Source organism: Triturus cristatus, chromosome 8, assembly GCF_964204655.1.
Source record: "Triturus cristatus chromosome 8, aTriCri1.1, whole genome shotgun sequence".
Lineage (NCBI taxonomy): Eukaryota > Metazoa > Chordata > Amphibia > Caudata > Salamandridae > Triturus > Triturus cristatus.
In genome coordinates this window covers 395,790,012-395,811,903 of record NC_140591.1, presented here as the reverse complement: position 1 = coordinate 395,811,903, position 21,892 = coordinate 395,790,012, and the positions used below count along the sequence as shown (strand labels likewise).

The following is a 21,892-nucleotide window of genomic DNA, read 5'->3' as shown; positions in this document are numbered from 1 at the left end:
TAGTCAAAGAAAACAGGCTTTCTCCCTCGTGCTTCCGTGACAGCAACGTGAAGCGGCGGAGGGACTGGGTGGGGGTAATTTTCAGAGGTGGTTCTCCGCCCAGCCCCCCAGTGATAAGTTGCCTCCGCCGCTCGCTGCGCCGCTTCCCCCGCTCGGCGGAGCGGGCTGGAGCTGGGTGTGGTTTGCGGTGATTGATGGTCCCCCTGTGAGTTTGAGACACGCGCACTCACAGACACACTCACTGCTGCTCGGTCTCCAGGAATGCAATAATTCTGTTTCCTCTGCGGGGTCGTGGCTGGGGAGGGGGCGGGAGCCCGGCTGGCTGCCAGGAGAAGAGACAGCAGCACATCGCAGGCAGCTCTCTCGCCCGGATCTTCGGGTTGTGTCACTCGAGGTCTTCGGAAGAGGCTGTCGCCCGGTGCCGGACCTGACCCCGCTTCAGAGCGCGGCGCGGTCGGCCGGAGTGCCGCTGTCTATCCCCGGAGGCAGAGGCTCAAGTTTCCTACCGGGACCCTACGGACGGGTCCGGCGGTGCAAGGACTCGGAACCGGCCATGTAAGTGACTGAGTCTGGGGCTCGGAGGCTGCATTCTGTGCGCCGCGGCCAGAGGGACCCTCTGCTCCGTAAACTACTTGATGCCGATGGAACCGGAGTGCATGCGGGGACGTGACAGGCCGGGGACCGGAGGATGAGTGCAGCCCTGTGCAGGAGGGCGCGACACCGGGGCTGGGAAGGGGTCGGCTGCTCCGGAGAGGGCACGGAAACGGGGAACTGGAAGGAGACAGAGGAAAGAGAGAGCTTGCAGCTGGGGAAGACGTAGAGAGGGAGCCGAGGAAGGAGAGGGGAATGAGAAGGGTACAGTGGGAGAGAACCCAGAGAAGAGATAGGATGGAGTCCTGGAAGCAGGGGGTGCAGGAGAGAGGGTGAACGGGAGAACATCCGAAGGGCAGTGGAGGGGTGCTGATGGAAGACGCACTCCTCAGGGAAGTGGTGCGGGATATGGGTTCGTGGCTGTGTAAGTAGTGAGAGAGGTGTGCGCCCAGGGGACGGCTGCAACTCCAGTGACATGCATAGATGGATGAATGGTTCACGCAAGAGAAGCGGCGAGAGCGGAGACTGTCCGCGGGGAGGGGCGGGATGATGAAGTGGGCAGTAGGTATCCACAGATGGATGCTATAGTAAGGTCTGGCTTAGGAGGCATCGGGCGATCTAAACTTGCGTGTGTGGGTTGGGGGGGCGGTGTAGGGGACAGAAGGAATTGCTTGGACGGTAGTAAAGAATGGACCCGGAGAGAGGGTGTGGGGGAGCCTGTGACAGCATCAGCGGGCCAGGGTGGGTGTTGAGTTGGACTGCGAGCCAGAGACGCGAAACAGAAGTAAACACGGCAGCGCGATGGCCGGGGAGGAAGTATTTAAAGTTGAGCGCGACGGACGAGCTGGGCATCGTTGTGCTCGTTCCGTGACCCCGACCTGCGGAGAGGTCACTGTGGGTCACTTCCTTATTTATTTATTTAAAGTTGTAGTTCCTCGGCGTCAGAGCGCGTTACTTTTGACAGAAGACGATAACGTTTCTGACAAAGCCATCAGTACAAAATGCATAAGTCATGAGCGGTTCCCACGGGGGTCTTTAAAGCGGGCTGCTATGAATGTCACCGTGGACTGCGTCGCCTCGCTTGAAGGCACCCTGTAAATATTTTGGAGTTGGTGTAAACCAGCCGCGCACGCAGTTCATATGTTCGTCAGCTGAAGTCTGTCCGAAGCTGGCATCCCTTCGCTGAGGCTTCATCCGTGTCCTCTCTCCCTCTCCCTCTCTCTCACTCTCTCTCGCTCTCTCTCTCTCTGTTATCTCCGTTGCCCAGCGCAGCCTTTACACTCTGTGGCCTTGAGTACTCTTTTTGGCTGTTTTCCATTTTTTTAGTTCCTGATGAGTTACAAAAATATTTTTTCTCGCTTGCTTTTAGAAACATAATATCAAGAGTCAGAATAAACAACTTATATTGATTCTTTGGGGCGTTTCCTGTTGCACCAGTCACCACTCCTCGTCCACTTCTGTGCATCCTGCATAATAGAATAAACGACAGTTTGAATGGTATGCGGGGCCCAGTTTTGATCAAAGAAGGCAGGGTCCATGTCCGGTTATCAGGGAATCCACACAAGGCAAATTCATTCATGTTTGATCTCGCTGCATTTCATTCACATAATGCTTACCCTGAAATTCTGGCACAGACTCTACTCCCGTCCTACACTGGACCCCTCTCTTGGAGGCTAATACGCCAGATGTGAAGTCACTGGGCCAGGAAGTTGTGCGTCTACTGTCAGAGATCTCTAGTCAGGTTAACGGGGTTTCATCTCAGTTCAGAGCAGGTTGTAGGGGGGTGCGGAGTGGAACTTCTGTTGAAGGGTGGGCGCAGCTTGTTTCCGCTGCTGGTGGCAGCAGTGATCTGTCCAATCGCCGTTCTCAAAGGTAAGTTTGCCAAACACTGTGCTTCTGTTCCGGATCGGAAAATGTGAGGTGGACAAAGCTGTAATTGATCGTCCATTTCTGGAATCCTAGGTTATCTGTTGCTGTTTTAGAAGGTAACAATTCTCAGAGTAGTGGTTCACAGTGTCCGGAGGAGTATATACCCAGGATGCCTCTTCATATCTGGAGAGTGCTCCGTAACTTTGGACTTTGTGCTCACAGAGACCTACCTCATCTTTAGTTTATTAAACTTTGGGGGGAAATAGTGTATCTTTCCAAGCTTCCTGAATCCTGGTTCCTGTTCTACTTTCTGAAGGGGTCATCTGACATGGCTACTCATCGATACTCCCTATAAAAGCCGATAACTTAAAATAATATGAAACATTGACTTTAATCCGGGCCTGCCCTGGGAGCCAGTGGAATATGGGTTTCTGGTGGTGCCATTCGTTCCGATCAGGGCTGAGATGTTGTTGCTCGCCTGTGAGCTTCTTACGTGGGTCTGTGCACACCACACTGTGGTAGTTCAGCCAAGCCTTGACTCGTGTCATGTGGCGCTCCATCACGAGGGCTGCTGGGTGCAGCGGATGGACCTGACGCAGCAGCGACTGTTGTAGGTTGGTTCCGGCTGATGGCTGGTTCATGTACACCAGGGGAGGTAGGAAATGGCTGATGCCTTACCCAGCAACCTACACATAAAGGGCTGTAAGTCCTCTGGAAGAAACACACAACCCGTGCTTGTTCTCCCCCCTCTTACTGGCCACGTGACCGTCTACACTCTGAAGTCCTAACCCTGTAGACCTTTCAGTGTCAGAGATGTGGGACTTCAGGGGCATCGTGATCCAATTAGACCGCATGGATATGTACTGCGGAGTGAGCTCTGAACCTGCCATTGCTGCTTTAGGTTTGTGGAGTCTTCGGTTCTTGTGCTGTTTGACTCCTGGGTAGAAGTGTTTGCTGGTTTTATTTAATGCCTCTCTTTTAGGCTTGGCTTGACAGTGCAGCTGATTAGATTAGCTATTGTCAGCAATGCTTTAACACGTACCTAAAGTGGGCTTTGGCTCCGATCCACAGAGTAATGCCCTCTCACCGCATGCATTTTTCTGAGGGCAATTGGCAATTACAAAATGTAGGTAACTGCTCTAAATTCACAAATGTTCTGAATCTATTCGTCATTCATAGTTAGGGTAGCCTGTTTGTTATTTTAAATCGATCTTTCGTGCTCAGCTATTAACCACCTCCTCAGCAAACTCGTGTACACTAGTATAATTGTCACATTTAGTCTACCTACATTAAAATAGTATTCAATTCCCCAAAAATCCAAATTTTTCATTAACTAAGTTGCTCTACTGTGTTTTAAACCTTTTCACGTGAGTAATATTTCATGTAAATCTAATGGACTTTATTTCCAACCTGTGGCCAATGGTCCTTATGTTGTCTGCACAATTCTTTGCCAGATTTGGTGGAGCTAAGCTCATACTTCTTGCTGGTGCTTTTACATGCTAACCACACCAGACCACAGCCAGCAGGAATCACCATGTATTGCCATTCATTTCAGTCTCTCTCTCTCTCTTTTTTTGTCACTTGGTCACCAGCTCTCGCTTCACTCAATGATGTGGGAAGACTAAACCACTTTCCTTCACTATTAAAACACAATTGTGGCACATATACAATACTTTCCCTGGGAAGGAACAAGAAAACGGTGGAATAAAGCACAAAGCCGACCAGAACAAGCAAAGTGCCTAAAGAGAAGTCTACAGACACGAGGCAGGGTGAGGAATGTAGTCCAAGAGCCAGGACAAAGCTAGAGACTGGGTAGAATGTCACAGTGACCAGAGGAATGACCTGAGGCCAACTTCTCTGTGAGGCATAGCGGTACCGGATGGAGACCAGTGTAAGGGCCCACCCAATGCCCTGTTCTCCTATGGTCAGCCCAGATTGAGTTGTCTCCTACATTTAAGACCTGATCTTTCTGACATGCCCCCTCCTACTGCCATCCTAGTTCTCCACTAGCTTCCTTCCAGTTTTGGCACTTTCACTTTCGGTTTCTTGAAGGTTTTACACAAGTCCCTTTGTATAGGATACTTTAAAGGTATGGGTCACCAAGGATGCGTGGAGTAGCATGATAATGGGAATGCTCATAGAATGGCATCTGGTGCTGTAGTGGTCAGCGTCGGTGATTGCAGGGTGTTGTGGGGTAGTAGTGGCCCTAATAGGTCAGGGATGCTCGTCCTCTGGATAATAAAGGACACTAGCTTTTGAATTGTAGTGTCTTGGGGTCTGTAAGTGTTCTGGTGCTGCAGAGGTCTCCCTTGACCTTGCAAGTTGTTGGGAATGAGGCAAACAGTAGTTTCCTTCGCCAACCCCGTCCGCCAGTCAGAGCGATGAATATAAAAATACATTATAGATTCCGAGTCAGTGGTGCGTGTGGCACCTGCTCGCATAAGAAAAGCCACTTTCGCCAATTCTGAATCGCTGAGAGTGTGGGAGGAAGAATACAACCTCACTAATCATGCTGGAGAGGGCACTTGGGGAGGGGAGAGCTGGAGAGGAATGGGAACTGTTCCCACTCTGCTGTTTTTAATCCACTTGCAGACTACTTCTACTAGTGGCATGCTGTTCCCGCCGTGATGCAGCTGCTAACGTCTTCAAGGAATTAAACACATATGCAATTGTAAAATCCTCTGAAGAAACACTTCAGGCTAGCTCTTTGCAGGCCTCTGCCCGTCATTTTGTGACTGAAAATAGAGCGCTTGTACACCATTCCGGCGGTGGGAGCAGGGTCACAAGAGGTGTGTGAGGAGAGTTTAGACGCCATTTTGGCTCGGGATGAACGGATGAAGCTGTGGCACCATGTATTGGAGAAACGTTCACACTCCAAATACATTTTAGAGCTTCAGAAATAATACTTGATTAATTATAGCTATAAGTTATATGTAAAAACGAACATTCTTTGAATCTTTTATGTGACAAAGCGTTGACCATTAACTTTTGTACTGTTTTATTTCACTCACTATGTCATCTTTTCATATAGCTTTACTCATTTGGTTCCTGTGGTTTGAAATGATTTACAGGGATTGTTAGCATGATTCGAACATTCAGCATAAACTGTAGCCAGTCGCTTTGGCACGCCCACATAACGCCTCTCTCCTAAAGTCAGGGAATTTAAAGATAATAAATCAGTTAATGGAAATATTGATCAGACTTAACATTAACACCATTTGTGCACTTTGATTTGCTTGATTCATTTTAATTTAAAAAAAAATTTTCATCAACATTTCTGTTTGTTGCTTTGCAATCCAAGAGTCAATTCAGTATTTTCAATTATGTTAATGACATCAAAATATATTTCCTGGAGTTTTTTTATGTATTCTTCTATAAGGTTAAGAATTGTCTTTCTTCTCTGAATCCTCAGGGACAGTCCTCGATGCTAGAAGAAGAGTTATGGATATTAGAATTCAAGAACCCAGCAGATAGCAGCGTCTGCAGGACTGAACGGGATTTGTGTCTTCTCCGTGGATTATCTCTGCAGCGTGGATTGGCTTTCTTCAGTGATCACCTCTCCTGTTAGGATTTGCCCTTCTTGCCCAGAAACCTCTTTGGGAATAAGAGTTTTTTTGTCGTTTGATGCAGAGTCAGAAGATGGCTTCCAGCCTTACGTGCACTGGGGTCATCTGGGCACTCATTTCCTTCCTCTGCGCTGGTGCCTCCTGTGTGGGTTTCTTCATGCCCTATTGGCTGCTGGGCTCACAGCTGGAGAAGCCTGTGTCCTTTGGCACCTTCCGGAGGTGTTCATATCCAGTGCGGGATGAGAGCCGCCAGGCCACAGTAATGGTGGAGCAGTGTGGCCGGTACGCGTCCTTTGGAGCTATCCCGAGTGCTGAGTGGCGGATCTGCACTGTGGTAACGGGGCTGGGCTGTGGCCTCCTCCTGCTGGTGGCACTCACCGCCCTCATGGGCTGCTGCATCTCCGAGCTCATCTCCAGGGCTGTGGGCAGGGCGGCCGGAGGAATACAATTTCTGGGAGGTAAGATACACGTTGAAGTCAACTCCTAATGTCTCTGTAACACGGAACATTTGTTTCCAGCCTTTAGAAGATCTTATGAAAAAACATTTCTCAGATCTCCTGGTTTTCTCTGAATCCATATGATGAATGAGCAAAGTTATGATGTCACCTAGGGTGGCAAATTTGAAGGCATAGTAAAGGACTGGTGTGAGCTTTGAGTGAATCTAAACCAGTTGGAAAAGACATTATACGGCCCATTGTCCCTCATTTAGAAATTGTCGAAAGTAGAAATGTTTGTGGTAAGTGTGCTCTAAGTAGATTTTTACCCTTTGAACACGATTGTTCTTTGAAATTAATATGGTATTTTTGCCAGATGAAGACATCCGTGTATAGTAGTTCCATGCTTGTTACAATCTACAAGAAGCGGATGGTAGCTCGCATCCATAAATGCAGACAAACATGCTAAAATACAATTCTTGCACATGACTTTCCTTTCACAGCTACACTTGCAGTAATAGCATTGCAGGTAGCAGTAACGCAATTACCAGAATCGTGGCACTAATGCCAATAACCAGAGTTCTCTAAATGGGGGTCATTGTATTTTGTCTGAATTAAAAATGTTTATTATTGTTTCCCAGAGAGCTAGTGAACCTCAGAAATAGGCAACTTTCTGGTACCCCAAGGTGATGGATGCGCACACACAGTTGTTCTCTTCCCCTTGTATCAATTCACGGTCTTTGTCTGTGTAGATTTCTTGGCTTAGTGGACTCTGTTGTCTATAACTATCATTCTGATACCAGCTGTGTTTCCAGCACATTTTCAGACCAGTTCAATTGATTTCCAATTCTTTATCTTCAGGAGACTGGAGCAAAAGTGCAATTTTTAAATAGAGAACAACTCCAGCCAGAGGCTCAATTGGCTCAGTCTTGGAACGCGTTTTCAACCTTTACCTGATTTGATTTTCCTGGAATTAGGTTGCCATCATGTAAAGAAAATAAAGATGGAAAAGTAAAGAAAACCTTGTTTATGTGTATGCTTTGACAGGGTTTTAATGTGATTTTTTTAGTGTACTTTCTGCCTTTCTGGTTGGCATATGTTTCCAATATTTCTGACTGTTCTTTGCGTAACCAGAGAGTTCCTATTGTATCAGTTATGTATAACCAGAGAGTTCTTATTGTATGAGTTAAGAGTTTTCTTCTAATGGGTTAAAATACTGTCTTATTATCCGTGGATGTTTATGTCCAAATGGAGATAATCGTTGAAGACCTATGTTGCCAAAGTTGTTAAGCACATCTCTGATATGAGTTATTACATTTTGATTATTTTGTTTTGCTTTGTTTGCACACACATCCGCATTTGGCAGACTTTCCCTTCGTAGTTACCTTCTAGTTGAGAATTCTAGATAAATATTAACAATACTTTTATTTCAGATACATGTAGACCTTTGTATGGATGTAACAGTTGAATAATTGATGTATTTCCCTGCACTAATTTGGGTATGCCACAATTATTTTTTATGAACACACTATATGTTACACTACGGCATACTACGGTGCAAGAGTTTAGTGAGAACAATATTACAGGGTAATAAGTGTCTGTGTAGGATACAGCACTTTCAGATCAAATCGAGATTTTCCTTGGAGAAGAGTGCAGTAGTAAAGCAAGAATTATATGTCATGTGACGTATGCATTTGTAAAGTAATAGGTTTCGGGCATGTCTATTTGTAAGGTGCTATAGACCTGGCGGTATCAAGCACGTTTGATGAAAGCAACAACTGCTATATGGTACGTGAGCTTGAAAAAGAGAAGAGGGCAATCTCTTCCAAAATCTGATCAAACAAGTCTCCTTTCTTAACTCAAGGAGAAGATCATTCCACAGTTTAACTCCAGTGACATGTAACAGTTTAACCCATATTGTTTTCCATTTAAAATTAAACAGACCCGCCATTCCTTAGTTTGATATCCTAATGTGTCACCAGCTATATAGAGTTTAACCGAAGCCAATTTCGTCTGTTGCCTAGTTGTATAAATCACTATTAGAGTACAAAATCCCTTGCGGGTTGCAATATCTAGGCAAATGTGCATGTGAATGGTCGGGTTGAAATGCTGCTGATGGCTTAATACAGTGAGCAACCTAGCAGCATAGTTTTATATTTTGTGCGATCGTTTGAGTACCTTATGAGATACTTCTCTATGGATTGAGCAGTAATAATCAAGCCTTGATCCACTGATTGAACAAGCTGTAGTGGCCTTGTTGTCTGCAGCTGAGAGTGGTCTCAGCCTAGAAAGGAAATTAAAGCAATATCCACAGATCCTTGATCGCAATGTATTCTTTTCTTTCGCAGAAAGATGGCTATCAAATATGATCCTCAGCGACTTACTTTCACGTTGGAACGGCCCACCTTCCACATCTTATTGGAGTTACATTAGCCTTAGAGCCTATTAGTAACTGCTCTGTCTACTGGTATTACACGCACAACTACACTCCTGCAACCGAATGTTGATGTTATGCACAAATTAGCCATGTGCAAGGTGTCCACCACACAATCATCACATAAAAAGGGAGCAACAACTCCATATATATCCATTAGAAAGTTGCTCCAAGCATGAGGCGCCCACACGTTGTGCTTTTTCTTCCTTTTATTGGAGGACTGCACGGAGTACAACAGTGTCAATTAGCATAATCGCAGCTTTGCCTTTTGAAATTATTTCATAGCCAAACGCGTTTCGGGATCGCACAGCCCTTGCAGGGCTGCTGCCTGGGTGCCTGTGCTGACTTTTCCCCTGACTATTGACGACTTGTGAGGGATCGACGACATCCAGCCTTTCCTCCATCCAGATCTGGTGACTGCCCTCCCCATTCATCCATGCTCCTGGGGTAGGTGCCCTAGTTGGTTTTTCAGCCGGATTTTTGTTTGCCCGCAGTCCCACCATTTTGTTGCGAGGTATTTAGGGTCCATGACCTGGATCCTCCATCTTGCGGTTTTCGACAGTCTCCCAGACTTGATTGACGCCGCTGGTCAGTGCCCCCGATTGACCATCGCCCTCAGTCGACCCCCATTTTTGATTCACTTTCACCCCTCTCTCATTGCATGATCACGGCAAGGCACCCTTTTCACCCCCTCCCTCGGACCCGTTCCATCTCTAATTGCGACTTGACGCTGTGAAGGAGTCCGGCTCTGATGTGGGTGATCATGGGAACACCAACGGTTTGTTTGACTCTGACTTTTATGGTGTCCCCTGCTAGTACTTTACTCCTTGGCCTTTTCTGCTAAGACATGATCTGCTTTCAAACCCCTTTACTTTTTCCCTCATTACCCTCTTTGCTCCATTGGTCTTGTTATTCTATGTTATTTAATGCACTAGTAACAGATGTAATTGTAACTGATATAACATTGTAACTCTGTTTAACCTCATTTAAAGCGCTCTGATACCTCCGGGTCTAGCCAGCGCTATATAAAACTCTTCAAATAAATAAAATTGTTCGAGCCTTCTGGAAACGCTGGATTGGCCTTGCGTCTAAAAAATACTTTTATAGTTTGAAACACTGCACAGCAGACTTTGGGCGAACGTGTGCAGGTTCCCCAGACAAGCCCTTTACTTTTCCTTTGCATCCTTCTATGCCTCTGCTCGTCTACACCATTATTACAAGCATTTGTATTTTTTGATGTAAAAACAGATCAATACCTAGTTGGGCATTCATAATGCCATTCTGCCCATGAACAAAGAGTATCAGTGTTACTAGCATGCATATCTTTTTTGACCCCTAAATCAGCCGGCTTCTAATTCTTTTTGTAAAAGAGATCTCAGCCAAAGTGAATATGGAATGTTGCAAAAAAAGGGGTCTCGCCAAGGCTGCTATTGAATGAGTTATGAAAAACTTTGGAAACATTTTGCTAAATTCAACATTAACCCTCGAATTTGCATGCAGTGACCACTGCTTTGGAAGGCCCGAGGAATGTCTCCTTTGGCAGAGAGAGATGACATGGACGTGCTTTTGAAATGCTAGATCCTCTGGTGGATTAAAAAAAAAGTCACCTACTGAAGAAGGTCTTCTGCAGAGCCGGACTGGGAACCAAAAGGAGTCCTGGCAAAAAAGTTCAAACCAGCCCCGCACCTACTTGTCTTTTCTTTCTTTCTTTCTTTCTTTCTTTCTTTCTTTCTTTCTTTCTTTCTTTCTTTCTTTCTTTCTTTCTTTCTTTCTTTCTTTCTTTCTTTCTTTCTTTCTTTCTTTCTTTCTTTCTTTCTTCCTTCTCCCTCTCTTTTTCTCTCTGCATCTCTCTCTCTTTCCATGTGCCACCACTGTGTCCGCTTCCCCAGGGAGAAGTAGAGTCCCTCCCTGGGCCTTCAAAAATGGCTTCCAATCCACCCCCCACCCCCTCCACTCTATACCCGATGGGTTAAGTGGGCAAACCGACCCTGGTCTGCTGCATGCATAGTCTAGAGACACTCCTATGTCTTAAGTACAGTCAGTTTATGATCACGGTCACTCTTCATTGAGATGATGCAGGATTGCAATAGGTTTGGAAAGATAATGGGAGAACAATCTCTTTGCTGAAAGAAAATTTGAAAAGTCCTTGAAACAAAGGTGGAATGAGTCCAGATGTCCTTGTTAAAGACTGCGCATTCTCCGACAACCCCATTGTAAAACATATGTACGGGTGTGTGGATAACTAAGCATTGGTATTTAGTCAGAAGAGGTGCCGTTCAGCTGGAGTGTAGAGAATACGATACTTGATCTAGTAACTAAATATAGGTGCATCAGACCTGTCCTTCAGAAGTTTTTCACGGAAATCTCATTGGTAAATAACCAGCTGTGCAAACAACAATGACCAAGCGTACAGCAATCCTGAAAACAAACATGGAGGCAAGACCACTGTGGTAGATTTGTAAGCTCTTAATTTATTTAAATAACTCAGTAATTTTGTACTGCACAATGGAACTCCAGGAGCAGGTTATCTTGTATTCAAGGCTAGTAAATTTTAATAACCACATTTCTGCCCTTGTTTAATAAATAACCAGTTCTGAATTAAACACAAAATTCATCTCGAAAATAGGTTGCCTTCTGCACGAATGGGTATATCTGTATAGCATTAGTTCTTGTTGTACAAAATACTACCTGTTGTTAGAAGATACTATTTTTCATAGAGTTTGCTATCCTATGAAATTAGTACCACACTAAGCCCATATCAGAACCCCAGAAATTCCCTACGCCTAAAAAGAGAAGAGAGGAAGAAATGAGTTCTCAACATTTAAAATGGGATGAGCGATCTTCTGACTTGTTTGAAAACAAAAGGTGAAATGATCAACGTAGAGTCCAGAAAACAACGCTCCCACTTTGCCAGATGGTTCGTTAAATATTCAGGTGTTGCTGTTAATTACTTAATCTCCCTGTGCCTAACAAAATGAATGTGTCGGTCTGTAACGCAACTGGTACTCATGTAAAGCGCGCTGATACCGCGGGGTCGAGTTTGCGCTATATAACCCCCCAGCCTCCCAAAAAAAAAGCCTAGAGGTTCCAATACTTAAACAAGAATTAGGGCCTGAAGCAGACAACCATAGCTCTCACTGCGTCTCATTGTAACACTGCGGCAAGGTGACTTATCAACTAAAGCCACTTGATAGCAATGACTACAAGGCTTAAGAAGATAAGAAGCAAAGCTGAGAGCAAATACTTGAATCTGAGAAGAGAGGAAACTGTAATGCATACAAAGGACAGGGTGAGCTGGGACTTATTAGCAACAGTTGATCCATGATTTCCCTCCCACCTATGAATAATGGATTTAATCAATCATTGTGTAGGATTGTGCACCCTTGGTGATGGGATGAGGAGCTTGTGTATGTGTAGTTTTGTTTAATGTAGTATTTATTTTGGTTCTAAATCCATCAGGATGCCAAGTGACTGGCTTGTAAAGCCTCTATGGCCTCCACCTCAGTCTGCAACAAAGCACAGAAGCATAGTGACAGAAACAGAAATGACTTGAGATAGTCTGTCAGGTGCCACATATATAAAAACACCATACCTATGCGATGGAACCCAGTAAAGATGTCTGTCAGGTGCCACATATATAAAAACACCATACCTATGCGATGGAACCCAGTAAAGATGTGAGCATGCCCTCTACGTGCCTCACGTAAGAATAAAAAGTTTGTTCGGTTGGTCCAATAAAGACCCTCCTCGCTTTATAGGGGGTGATCAATGGCCAAGTCTCTAGTGCTTTGACTGAGATACAGAACTAGAGTTCACGCCATCCGTACCGGGCGACAGCTGGTACCAGAGGATATGGTGGCCTCAACTGTGATGCAGGACAGAATAAATAAACTTCTCCTGATGTTAAACACAAGTGAGATATGACGGTCAGTTGCCTTGTGATATCACCAGAACCCAGAGGATGGACAGTGCAGGCATTGTCTAAAGGAGCCTGAGATCATGGCTCGTACATGTAGCGTGTCTATTTCAAGCAGTGACGTGTGCAGCACAGCAGGCTGCTCCCCTCTGCTACTGATGCACCGCCCCTCTGTCCCCGTCGCTCACAGTGACACCGATCAATGAGCACAGTGGCTCCTGGGAGGGAGAATAATTAGTAATGTAGAGGACGGTAAAGGGTAAAGGTCAAGGGAACGCAAGCAGAGGTTGAAGGCCAGGCCAGCAGTCAAAGAACAAGGGACAGGGAGAGATGTGTTAGCAGGGAGCAGTTGTAAGAAGGTTAATACGCCATCTTTTAGCCCTTAAAGGCTAAGAAGACTTGAAGTCCTGCACAGGGAAGCGGTGCGTGCTCTTTGGTGCACTTTCACAGTGTGGTAGAGTTGTATAGTAGTGCGCCAAAGTGCAAGTTTGGTTCAGTGGAAGGTTCTCCAGGATTGGCCAGTCTCCCCATGTTTATGGCACATGGACCTTGTGGATGGCTTTGGAATTCAAAGCAAGGCTCGCAGATATTTGCCTTGGGTCTGGGGAATGTTTACCCTCTTCGTGTGCACAACACTAAAGACTGGCGAGGGAGTGAAACATTTTCTAGTCAAGTGGGATGTCAATAATGCAGGGTCCATCACTATTTCTGGCCCAGGCCATTATCTCGTTAGTCACTGCAATAAATGGAGCAGGGGATTAAGAGTCATGAGCACTTGTGTTTTTTTCGTAGTCTCTTGATCCCTGGGATAGAAGGCTGGGCACGTTCACTTGGGGGAATCCAGAAATAAGATTTTTTCACGCTCTGCAAAGTATTTTAGAAAGGTGAGCCATTGTTTAACTTGTAGATTCCGATCTGTACAAATTAACCACAGCACACTTGCATCATGTGCAGTGAAAAACCAAACTGAAATGCATGTAGAATAGCATATCAAAGGTCCCTACGAGCACCGTTCAATTAATCTACAATGCCGTTAATAGATAACAGCCCGCGCAATCCGAAATAAAAACAGAACAGTCCTTCAGCACAGTCACTCACACATAGAAGACACTGCAGAGATCTTCCATGACGAAACTAAAATTACGATCACACAACACCAACCACTTCTATACTAAATGTTGAAGAAACTCTCGAAGAACCAGACACCAGGAAACAACAGACACAATCGATTACTGATACTCTCAGATCCCACAAAGGGCGTCCAGATTGAGAAAGTGTCAGAGTGGAAGTTAGGCTTATATAAAAGCCAGGAACATAGCACAGTAAAACATCATCTAAAAATACCAGCCATATGTGTTATCGACTTGTTTTGGTCGGCAAGTAATCCTGCTTTGTCGAGGCTACATCTCTTGCATGATTTCATGTACCATCACCAGTGTAACTCTGACACTGTATTTGTGGGCCACAATGGGCAAATATTATCTTTACCCATTGTGTCTTGTCCCTGCGCATAGCAAGTTAATTGGTTATGTAGGGGTCCCCTTTTTTTCAAGACTGTATTTGTGGGCCAACAGGTGCAAGCTCACCTGTCTCTAAGAACAATAACCTTATAAAAGGGCAAAGATCACCATTCAACGGATGCCCCTTTGCCAAGATGAGAGATAGTTATGCTGTGAACATAGCTTTGGAAATTGGCTCCCTTTGGTATCCTATACTCAGTGTTAGAAATATTTACTGGTAGACCACCGGGTTTCTTGCACATGTATATTGGGGGTCACCATTAACATTTTGAAGAACACAATATTGCGGTACTGAAAAATTAGCCCCGAGCATGCAACTATATTGGAACCGCACCCTACAAACCCTGAATGACAATAGTGTGCAATCTCAGCCACGCTCAACCACTTTGGAAAATATCCAGCGACTCTTTTCATTCCTTTTGGAATGGTCAATGTTTCACACACCTTCAGCCATTCAATATTATGTGCTGCATATACTCTACCATGATATGCGGTAACCAGCCACGCTTTGCATATCATACACCCCGCCTTACCCTCACCCATGCTCTGCAGACCCTCTGTTGTGTATAAACACCCTCAGGTATTATCTGCACAACTTTAGCTGCACCACGTGCACTGCTCTTCGAGCTCTGCGTATCTCCAGGTGCCCTCAGGCAGAAAGGACCACGCTCTGCCCATCCTTTGCCACACTTCCCGTACTCCGCTGGGCTGTGCACACTTGACCCACACACTGCACAGAATCATTTGTCCTCCACTCATATGCTCTGCACTCCCCCAAATTCAAGAATTCCCACACTCCACCATTCTAATGTGTTTCTGTGAGAAGGGGGAACTTTTCTGTATAGGGGAGGTGCCGTCAAAGGGAGCGAAACATGTCAGCGAAGATAGAGCGGTAACACACAACGGAGGAAAATGGGTCTGGCTAGACTCGAGCTGTGTAGGGAGGTCGCAAGGAAGACAGAGGTATAACTTCTACCTTGCTTTTTACTGCCGCTGCCTATAAACATCTGGATGTGATGACCTGCTTCACACTTTGCACATCTCCCCACGCACATTCTAATGGTCAAGGAAGAATGACAAGAATGGTTGAGAGGTGCACAACCACAGACTGTTCCAACCTGATCCTCACCTTATAGTGTCTTCTAACTTACTCCTGTTAGCTATGACAAATGGGAGATGCAAGGAGCCTGCAGGGCTACATGCAGAGGCAAGCAGGGCATGGTGTTTACATAGGGCAAGCCGGGCATGGTGTTTACATATGGTGCTGAGGTCATAAGGAATTATGAATATTGTTCAGATACCTGTACATTTTGTTTGTGCTTTTATGGTCTGGTTTGCTTCACTAATTTAGCTGGCTCTGGGCTTTTGTGTGTGAGACACGAAGGTTGCAGGTTTATACTTTGTTTAAGGTTTCCAATGGTGGATTTAACTTCTAAACATTCTTTCTAATAGCTCTGATGCCCAGTGTTTAAGTGGATTAAGATGGCTCAGTGGCTTTTGAACTATGTCAAGAATTGACCCTGGCACAGTTGCACGGTTCTGTTACCCTATATAAATGCTCTGGTCTCCATAACATTTTTGAGTGGCCACTATTCTTTACAGCAGTTTTGCATAAATACAAGTTACATACATATATAAATATATTTACATACTTATGTCTTGACAAGTTCACACTTCTCAATTTGATGGCCAGTATGAACACATTTCCAAACAGAGATGTTTGTTAACGTGAGAGCAAATCGGTAAGAATATACAGGCACATGCATCAATATTGGCTGTTGCGATTCCTTAATTGCGATTTTTAAGGAATCGCAATTAAGGAATCGCAAAAGCCTATGCATGTAGAAATCGCTGGAAAAATAGCGATTTCTAAACATTCCTTAATTGCGACTCCCAAATTGCGAGTCGCAATTAAGGAATACCTTCCCTTTCATTCCTATGGGCCAAGAGGCCCATAGGAATCAATGGGAAGACATTCTCAATTTGCGATTCTCAATTAGAGAATCGCAAATTGAGAATGCATTTTCAAGGGTGCAAGGGTGTCAAGACGACACCCCGTTGCACCCCTGAAATCGATCTGTGCACAAATGTTGCGCACACACATGTCCAAAGGACATGTGTGTGTGTAACCTACGACTTTGAAAAATGCACTTTAGTGCATTTTTCAAAGTTTTCGCTATTTACCATGTGGTATGATTCCACGGTAAATAGCGGGGCCAAATAGCAAAATCGCTATTTTTAAAGGCATCTTACATTGCAGTTAAGGAATCGCAATTTGCGATTCCTTAAATGCAATCGCAATTTAAGAAATCACAAAAATTTGCGATTTCTTAAATTGCGAGTGGCAAGTTGTTTCATGCATCGCAAAAGCTATTTTTGCGATCCCAAACGGCAGATTTTTGCGATTCGCTCCGTTTGCGATCGCAAAAAGCTTGATGCATGTGCCTGATTGTGAATGTTCTTTACCTAAAAAATAACATGAAAATAAAACAGTTTCTTTTAATTTTATACCCTTCAAAGTCACTTGCTTTTTGACATTTTAATTCTTCCAACCTCTTACTATATTTGTTTGTGTGTGTGGGGCTGGGATTTAGGATGTGTCCCACGTTGTCTCTGAATCCCACTGAAATCAGCATCAGCGTCCCCGGCTCTCATCCTGCAGGGGTTCCATATGTTCTGCTCCTGAGGAGGAAGCTTTTCTGGCGTGTGCCCAGAGCACCACCTGAGTGTGACCTTTTACAAGCCAACTACCAGCAGGTGAAAAAGCAAAGTATGCTTCCTCCTGGGTTAATGGAGGCGCGCTCAGGAGGAGACGTGAGCAGCTGCGGTGATGCTACCACACATTTAACAAAATTGTGCCTTTGATGCTGCAGAAATTGGAGCAGGTGCTTGTTCAAAAAAAGTTCAATTTATCCAAAGGAAACAACTTCACAGGTTCTATTTTTAGGGCATAGATGTGTTAAAGTGGGCTGACATATATTTGCCATGCGTTTATTAATGATTGAATGAGGGATTTTAAGTCGCTCCCAGTGTATAAAAAGAAACATTTTAAATATGTACTTCTGGGAACATTTGGATTTAAATGTATTGGCAATAAAGCCATTTATGTCGGGTAGGAGTAGCCAAGCCTAGTATCTGCTACCTCCTGGTTCATTATTAGTACTTCTGTTTCTGCTGTTGCTGCCCCTGCTGTCAGGGGAGCGACGACAGCAACAGGCAGTAATCAGGACTCTTAAGAGTCTAATTTCCATCATGTACTTAGCACCTCTTTCACTTTCCTAGCCTCTGAGCAACAAACAGGAGGGATTAAGGGTTTAAAGCCCACAATCTGATCATGTCATTAATCCAGATTTGGGAGTACAAATTGTGCAAAGTTACAGCTCCAACAATGGAGTTGTTCATGCAGTACGTTTCCGACAGTTATAGATAATAATTTGCTGTTTATGTCACAGCCTCTCTAAATCAGGTCACAATATCCCTAAGTACCTAATTAAGGACTAGTGTATCAGGAACAGTTGAGTTAGCAGACCCTCTCTATATGCAACTTTAGTAGGACTTTCACATATTATTCTAGCTAAATCTAAGCAACACTATTCTAGGATTTCTTCTAACTAAAACACAGTATAGGCCCCAGCTGGGAAAATATTCTTTCTATAGTGAACCAGGATTTAGCCAAACCTGAAAGCAGCCTAGGCCTGTATTGAATAGGGGCTCCTTCAGACCTAAACAGATAATCCCTAGAGTATATGCCCTAAACTCCAAATATGTATAGGGTTTAACACTATGTTTGCTTTGCTAGTTCTTCATTCTGTGCTCAATGTTTTCGAATTATAACATGGATTGTTACAAGTTAGTGTTTTTGTATTCACAACACTTATGCAATTATGGCATGTTTTATCATCCACGCGTTAGATACCAGAAGAGAAGGAAGTATGTCTTATACAACAACACCTGTTATTATTATATGTTTGTTTACCTTAGTTTCATCCCTTCTTCAGGAAAGTCATGTTGCTCCAAGTTAGTTGATGTCAATCTAAGTCCACGGTTCATAGTTACCCCTATGTCCATACCTGATAGATTCTGGTAGGGACAAACAGGCAGTGTGACAAAGGCACATCTAAATTGCATACCTCTCTTGACTAGGGTGATGCCTTTTTGTTCGTCGTTTAAAAATACTGTTGAGGCAGGCGTATTTTATAATTTATGTGTGCTGCCTATCATCCTGGCTAGAAACGTCATGCTTCTTATCTCTAAAATAATATATGGCCATCACAACCAATCAAAGACCTTCTCTGAATTGAAAGCCAGCACCAAAAAGGAATACTGAGGATGTCAGGGCCTGCACTGTCAAGACTTCTCTTCCATTGTCCCAGCCCATCTTACCACTAGTCAAGCCTATTTGGTCCGTTTGTATTACTTAAGATACTATGGCTCCATTTCTGTTGAGAAGAGCGGAACTTTTATGTATAGGGGATATGCAGTACTTTATACCTTGTAATCAGGGCCACTGGAATTATGCGGCGGGGCGGGGGGCCACAACATTATGCGACAGGGTTGACTAAATTATGCAGCAAGGAAAGGAAATATGCAGCATAATGCGGCACATTTTTTGACACTTCATTATTCAGGCATTTTTACACATGGGAATACTGTCTGGGCAAACAACCAAAAACAGAAAGAGAGCAACCGAAAGATTTTACGAGTTAACCTTTGCAAAGGGCTTCCACTGTGAACCCACATAGCCACAATTTAGTAACTTCGGATCCGCTTGAGTTTGAGACAAAATATTTTTTATATTAAAATCTGCAGATTATGCAGCAGATGATGGATTATGTGACAAATGTGGCAAATCTACAATCATGCAAAAAAAGCCACGGCTATGGAATCGCATAATTCTAGTGGCCCAGCTTGTAAACAAACACTGAACATGAAAACCGACCTGTAGGAGGAGCATCGCTTTGCAATTAGTGTAATCACAGCTCTTAACCACATCATGGGTGGCTTGTCTTAAAATATCCTAATCACGTCAGGTGCCCTGATGAGAATAGGTCTAACAAGGGATCCAGGTTTTTCAAGGACATCTGGTCCGAAGCCATCTAGTCCCAATATATTTCCCATATTGTCTTTGGGATCTTTGGGTTTGTCTTGTTACTAGGTCAGCATCATCTTAATTTGTTCAATAGTAGACCCCAAAGACTTGTTTAGAACCTCTGGGGTCATTAAATTGGACACCTAAGATTGGGTTTTTAATATTGACAATGAATGAGTATTCCTGTCTGTAGAGCTAAAATGCCAATAGTCTTCTAGCTTCATCCCATGATTCATATTATATCCTTTTATTGTACATGCTCTCCAAGATGTTGTTTTTGCTTGTAATGCTAGCATTTGGTTTCTCATTTGATAATGGTTTGGTCAATTAGGGTGAACATCCTTAAGCTCACTATACTCTTTTCCAAAATTCCCTATCTCGTGTTGTGTTTCGCAAGCATGGTTTGCATACTGTCAACCTTCATTGCAAAACATTTTATCTTGGATGTGTGTTAGGATACTCTTCAGTGCTCAGTAATTTTAGTAGTTGTCTCATTGTGCTTTCCTTCTTTTTTGGTCTTTAACTTTTTCTTAGCTGCCATGCACCAGATGCAGATGCCACAATGTGGAATCAATAGCGGTGTGGTTTCGCTAGGTGATGCTTGCTGCAGCATCCTCTGGCCACTTGTTGACTATTGCGGCACACTATCTACCAGCATGGGTGCAAACTCTCTTTTCCTGTGGATAGGTCTCAGCCTTACAGGTGTATTACTCCCTTCCCGATGACTGTGTGTTCTCTGTCTTTTCTGGTCCTAAAAGTTGGGTCACTATCTCTACTGCGCTCCTCTTAGTATTTATTGTATTTATGGATGGGATTCAAGTAGACACTAAAGCTTTCGGTCCACAGCTTCTTTGTTCTCACACTGGCCAATCATTTCTACCCTTATGCTCCTAAAAGCTCCTGGGTCTGTGGTCACAGCAGAGACTCGGATCCTTCCACGGTATAGGACGGGACTTCAGCATTTTCATTTTTGCCCCCAGCCCTCACTGTCAAAGAAGATCAATTCTGGTCACAGGCCCAACAGATAATTAATGTTGGCCATGCCTCCATCTTCTTCCAGGCCTGTCAGGTGTGCTCTGGAAGGAAGTGTTATACCTTTTCCTCTTTGGTTTAAACCAGGGTTCTCCAAAGTTGGTCCTGGAGTGCCGGATCCATACAAGATTTTTAGAACATCCCCATTTAGATAAATTTAGCTAGCTTAAAAATCTGGCATGGATCTGGCCCTCCAGGATCGACTTTGGAGAACCCTGGTCTAAACAGTTGTAATCTGATTTTCTGATGTGTGTTTGGCGTTTTCTTAATCAACAGCAGATGTGTATCAGGTATTGGCTCATCTTGTTCACTTCCATTCTGACTGACATGTAGATTGTCTTGAGAGATCTAGGAACTAGATTAGCTGACAAACATATTGGACTGAGGCTTGAAGTCCAACTACAGTAATTAATGTGAATGAAAATCAAGGTTAGCATTGATCCTGCCCATGTTAAAAAAACCAATGTCCAGCTGCAGCCGACTGCAGCGAGAGACCGCGGACAATATGATGAAAAATAAAGATGTCTTGTAAAACAGATTCACCAGATAAAAAGCATTTAATGGAAAATTCTACTGAGGCCATTGATATTCCAGGTGCACACAATCTTACTTATGTTGATCACTCCATTTTCTCCAGAATTGTGCAAAGATGGTAAATGCACAAAAGGCAACACCAGCAATTGACTGTGGCAATGATGTAGGAGGTTTTGGTGTCTTAATGTTTTTCTACCACCACTTTTTCTGTCTCCTATTTGATGGACAATGTCCATTGCAAACTATTACTATTGGTTATGGTGTTTTGTTCATGTGGGTTATGCTGGGCTGTTTGTTGGAGTGGGATGGAAGCAATGTAGGAAGGAGCTGATTGTGGGGGTATATATCTGGAGTCCATCGGTGCATTTGGAAGAGGTAAAAGGTATTTGCTATTTCTCGGATGAATACATTTTTTGGGGTCCTCCCTGATGCACGTGCCATTGGTTCATTGTGTATCACCTCAACTCATGCCTTCTTCACTCTATGGCATAGTGTACACAAGTATAAATTGGCAGCTGGCTCTGCATACTGGTATCTGCCTGAACTATACCTTTATTGTATTATCAAAAGTGAACACAAAGCTACTACTTGAAGGAAATTAAAGCAAAATATCTCCATTGTTAAAAAACGCAGAGATGTCATGCCAGAAACTGTTCATCCTCCATGCACTACATTTTGCATAAACAACATATTTGTTTTAAAAACCCTCCAGTAAAACTGACTTTGTTTTGATTTAAACTCTATTAATATATATAGAGATATTTAGCTATAAATATGTCTTTTTTACATTATATATATATATATATATATATATATATATATATTTTTTTATGTATATTACTGAATATATTTTTGTATACCAGCAAAGGAAATATTTTTTATAATTGTTTCCCCTCAGTTTAATGAT

At 43.9% G+C, this 21,892-nt stretch overlaps 1 protein-coding gene across 1 annotated transcript in view; it reads left to right on the top strand.

The window, feature by feature from the left end:
- The first annotated feature begins 205 nt into the window (after positions 1–205).
- Positions 206–21,892, top strand: part of LHFPL6 (LHFPL tetraspan subfamily member 6) — a 361,956-nt gene continuing 340,269 nt past the window's right edge. Inside the window, exons 1-2 of the mRNA XM_085621767.1 lie at positions 206–555; positions 5,873–6,484. Of these exons, the coding sequence (XP_085477893.1) occupies positions 6,085–6,484 (400 nt within the window). The 5' untranslated portion in view covers positions 206–555; positions 5,873–6,084. The remainder of the gene's footprint in view (positions 556–5,872; positions 6,485–21,892) is intronic.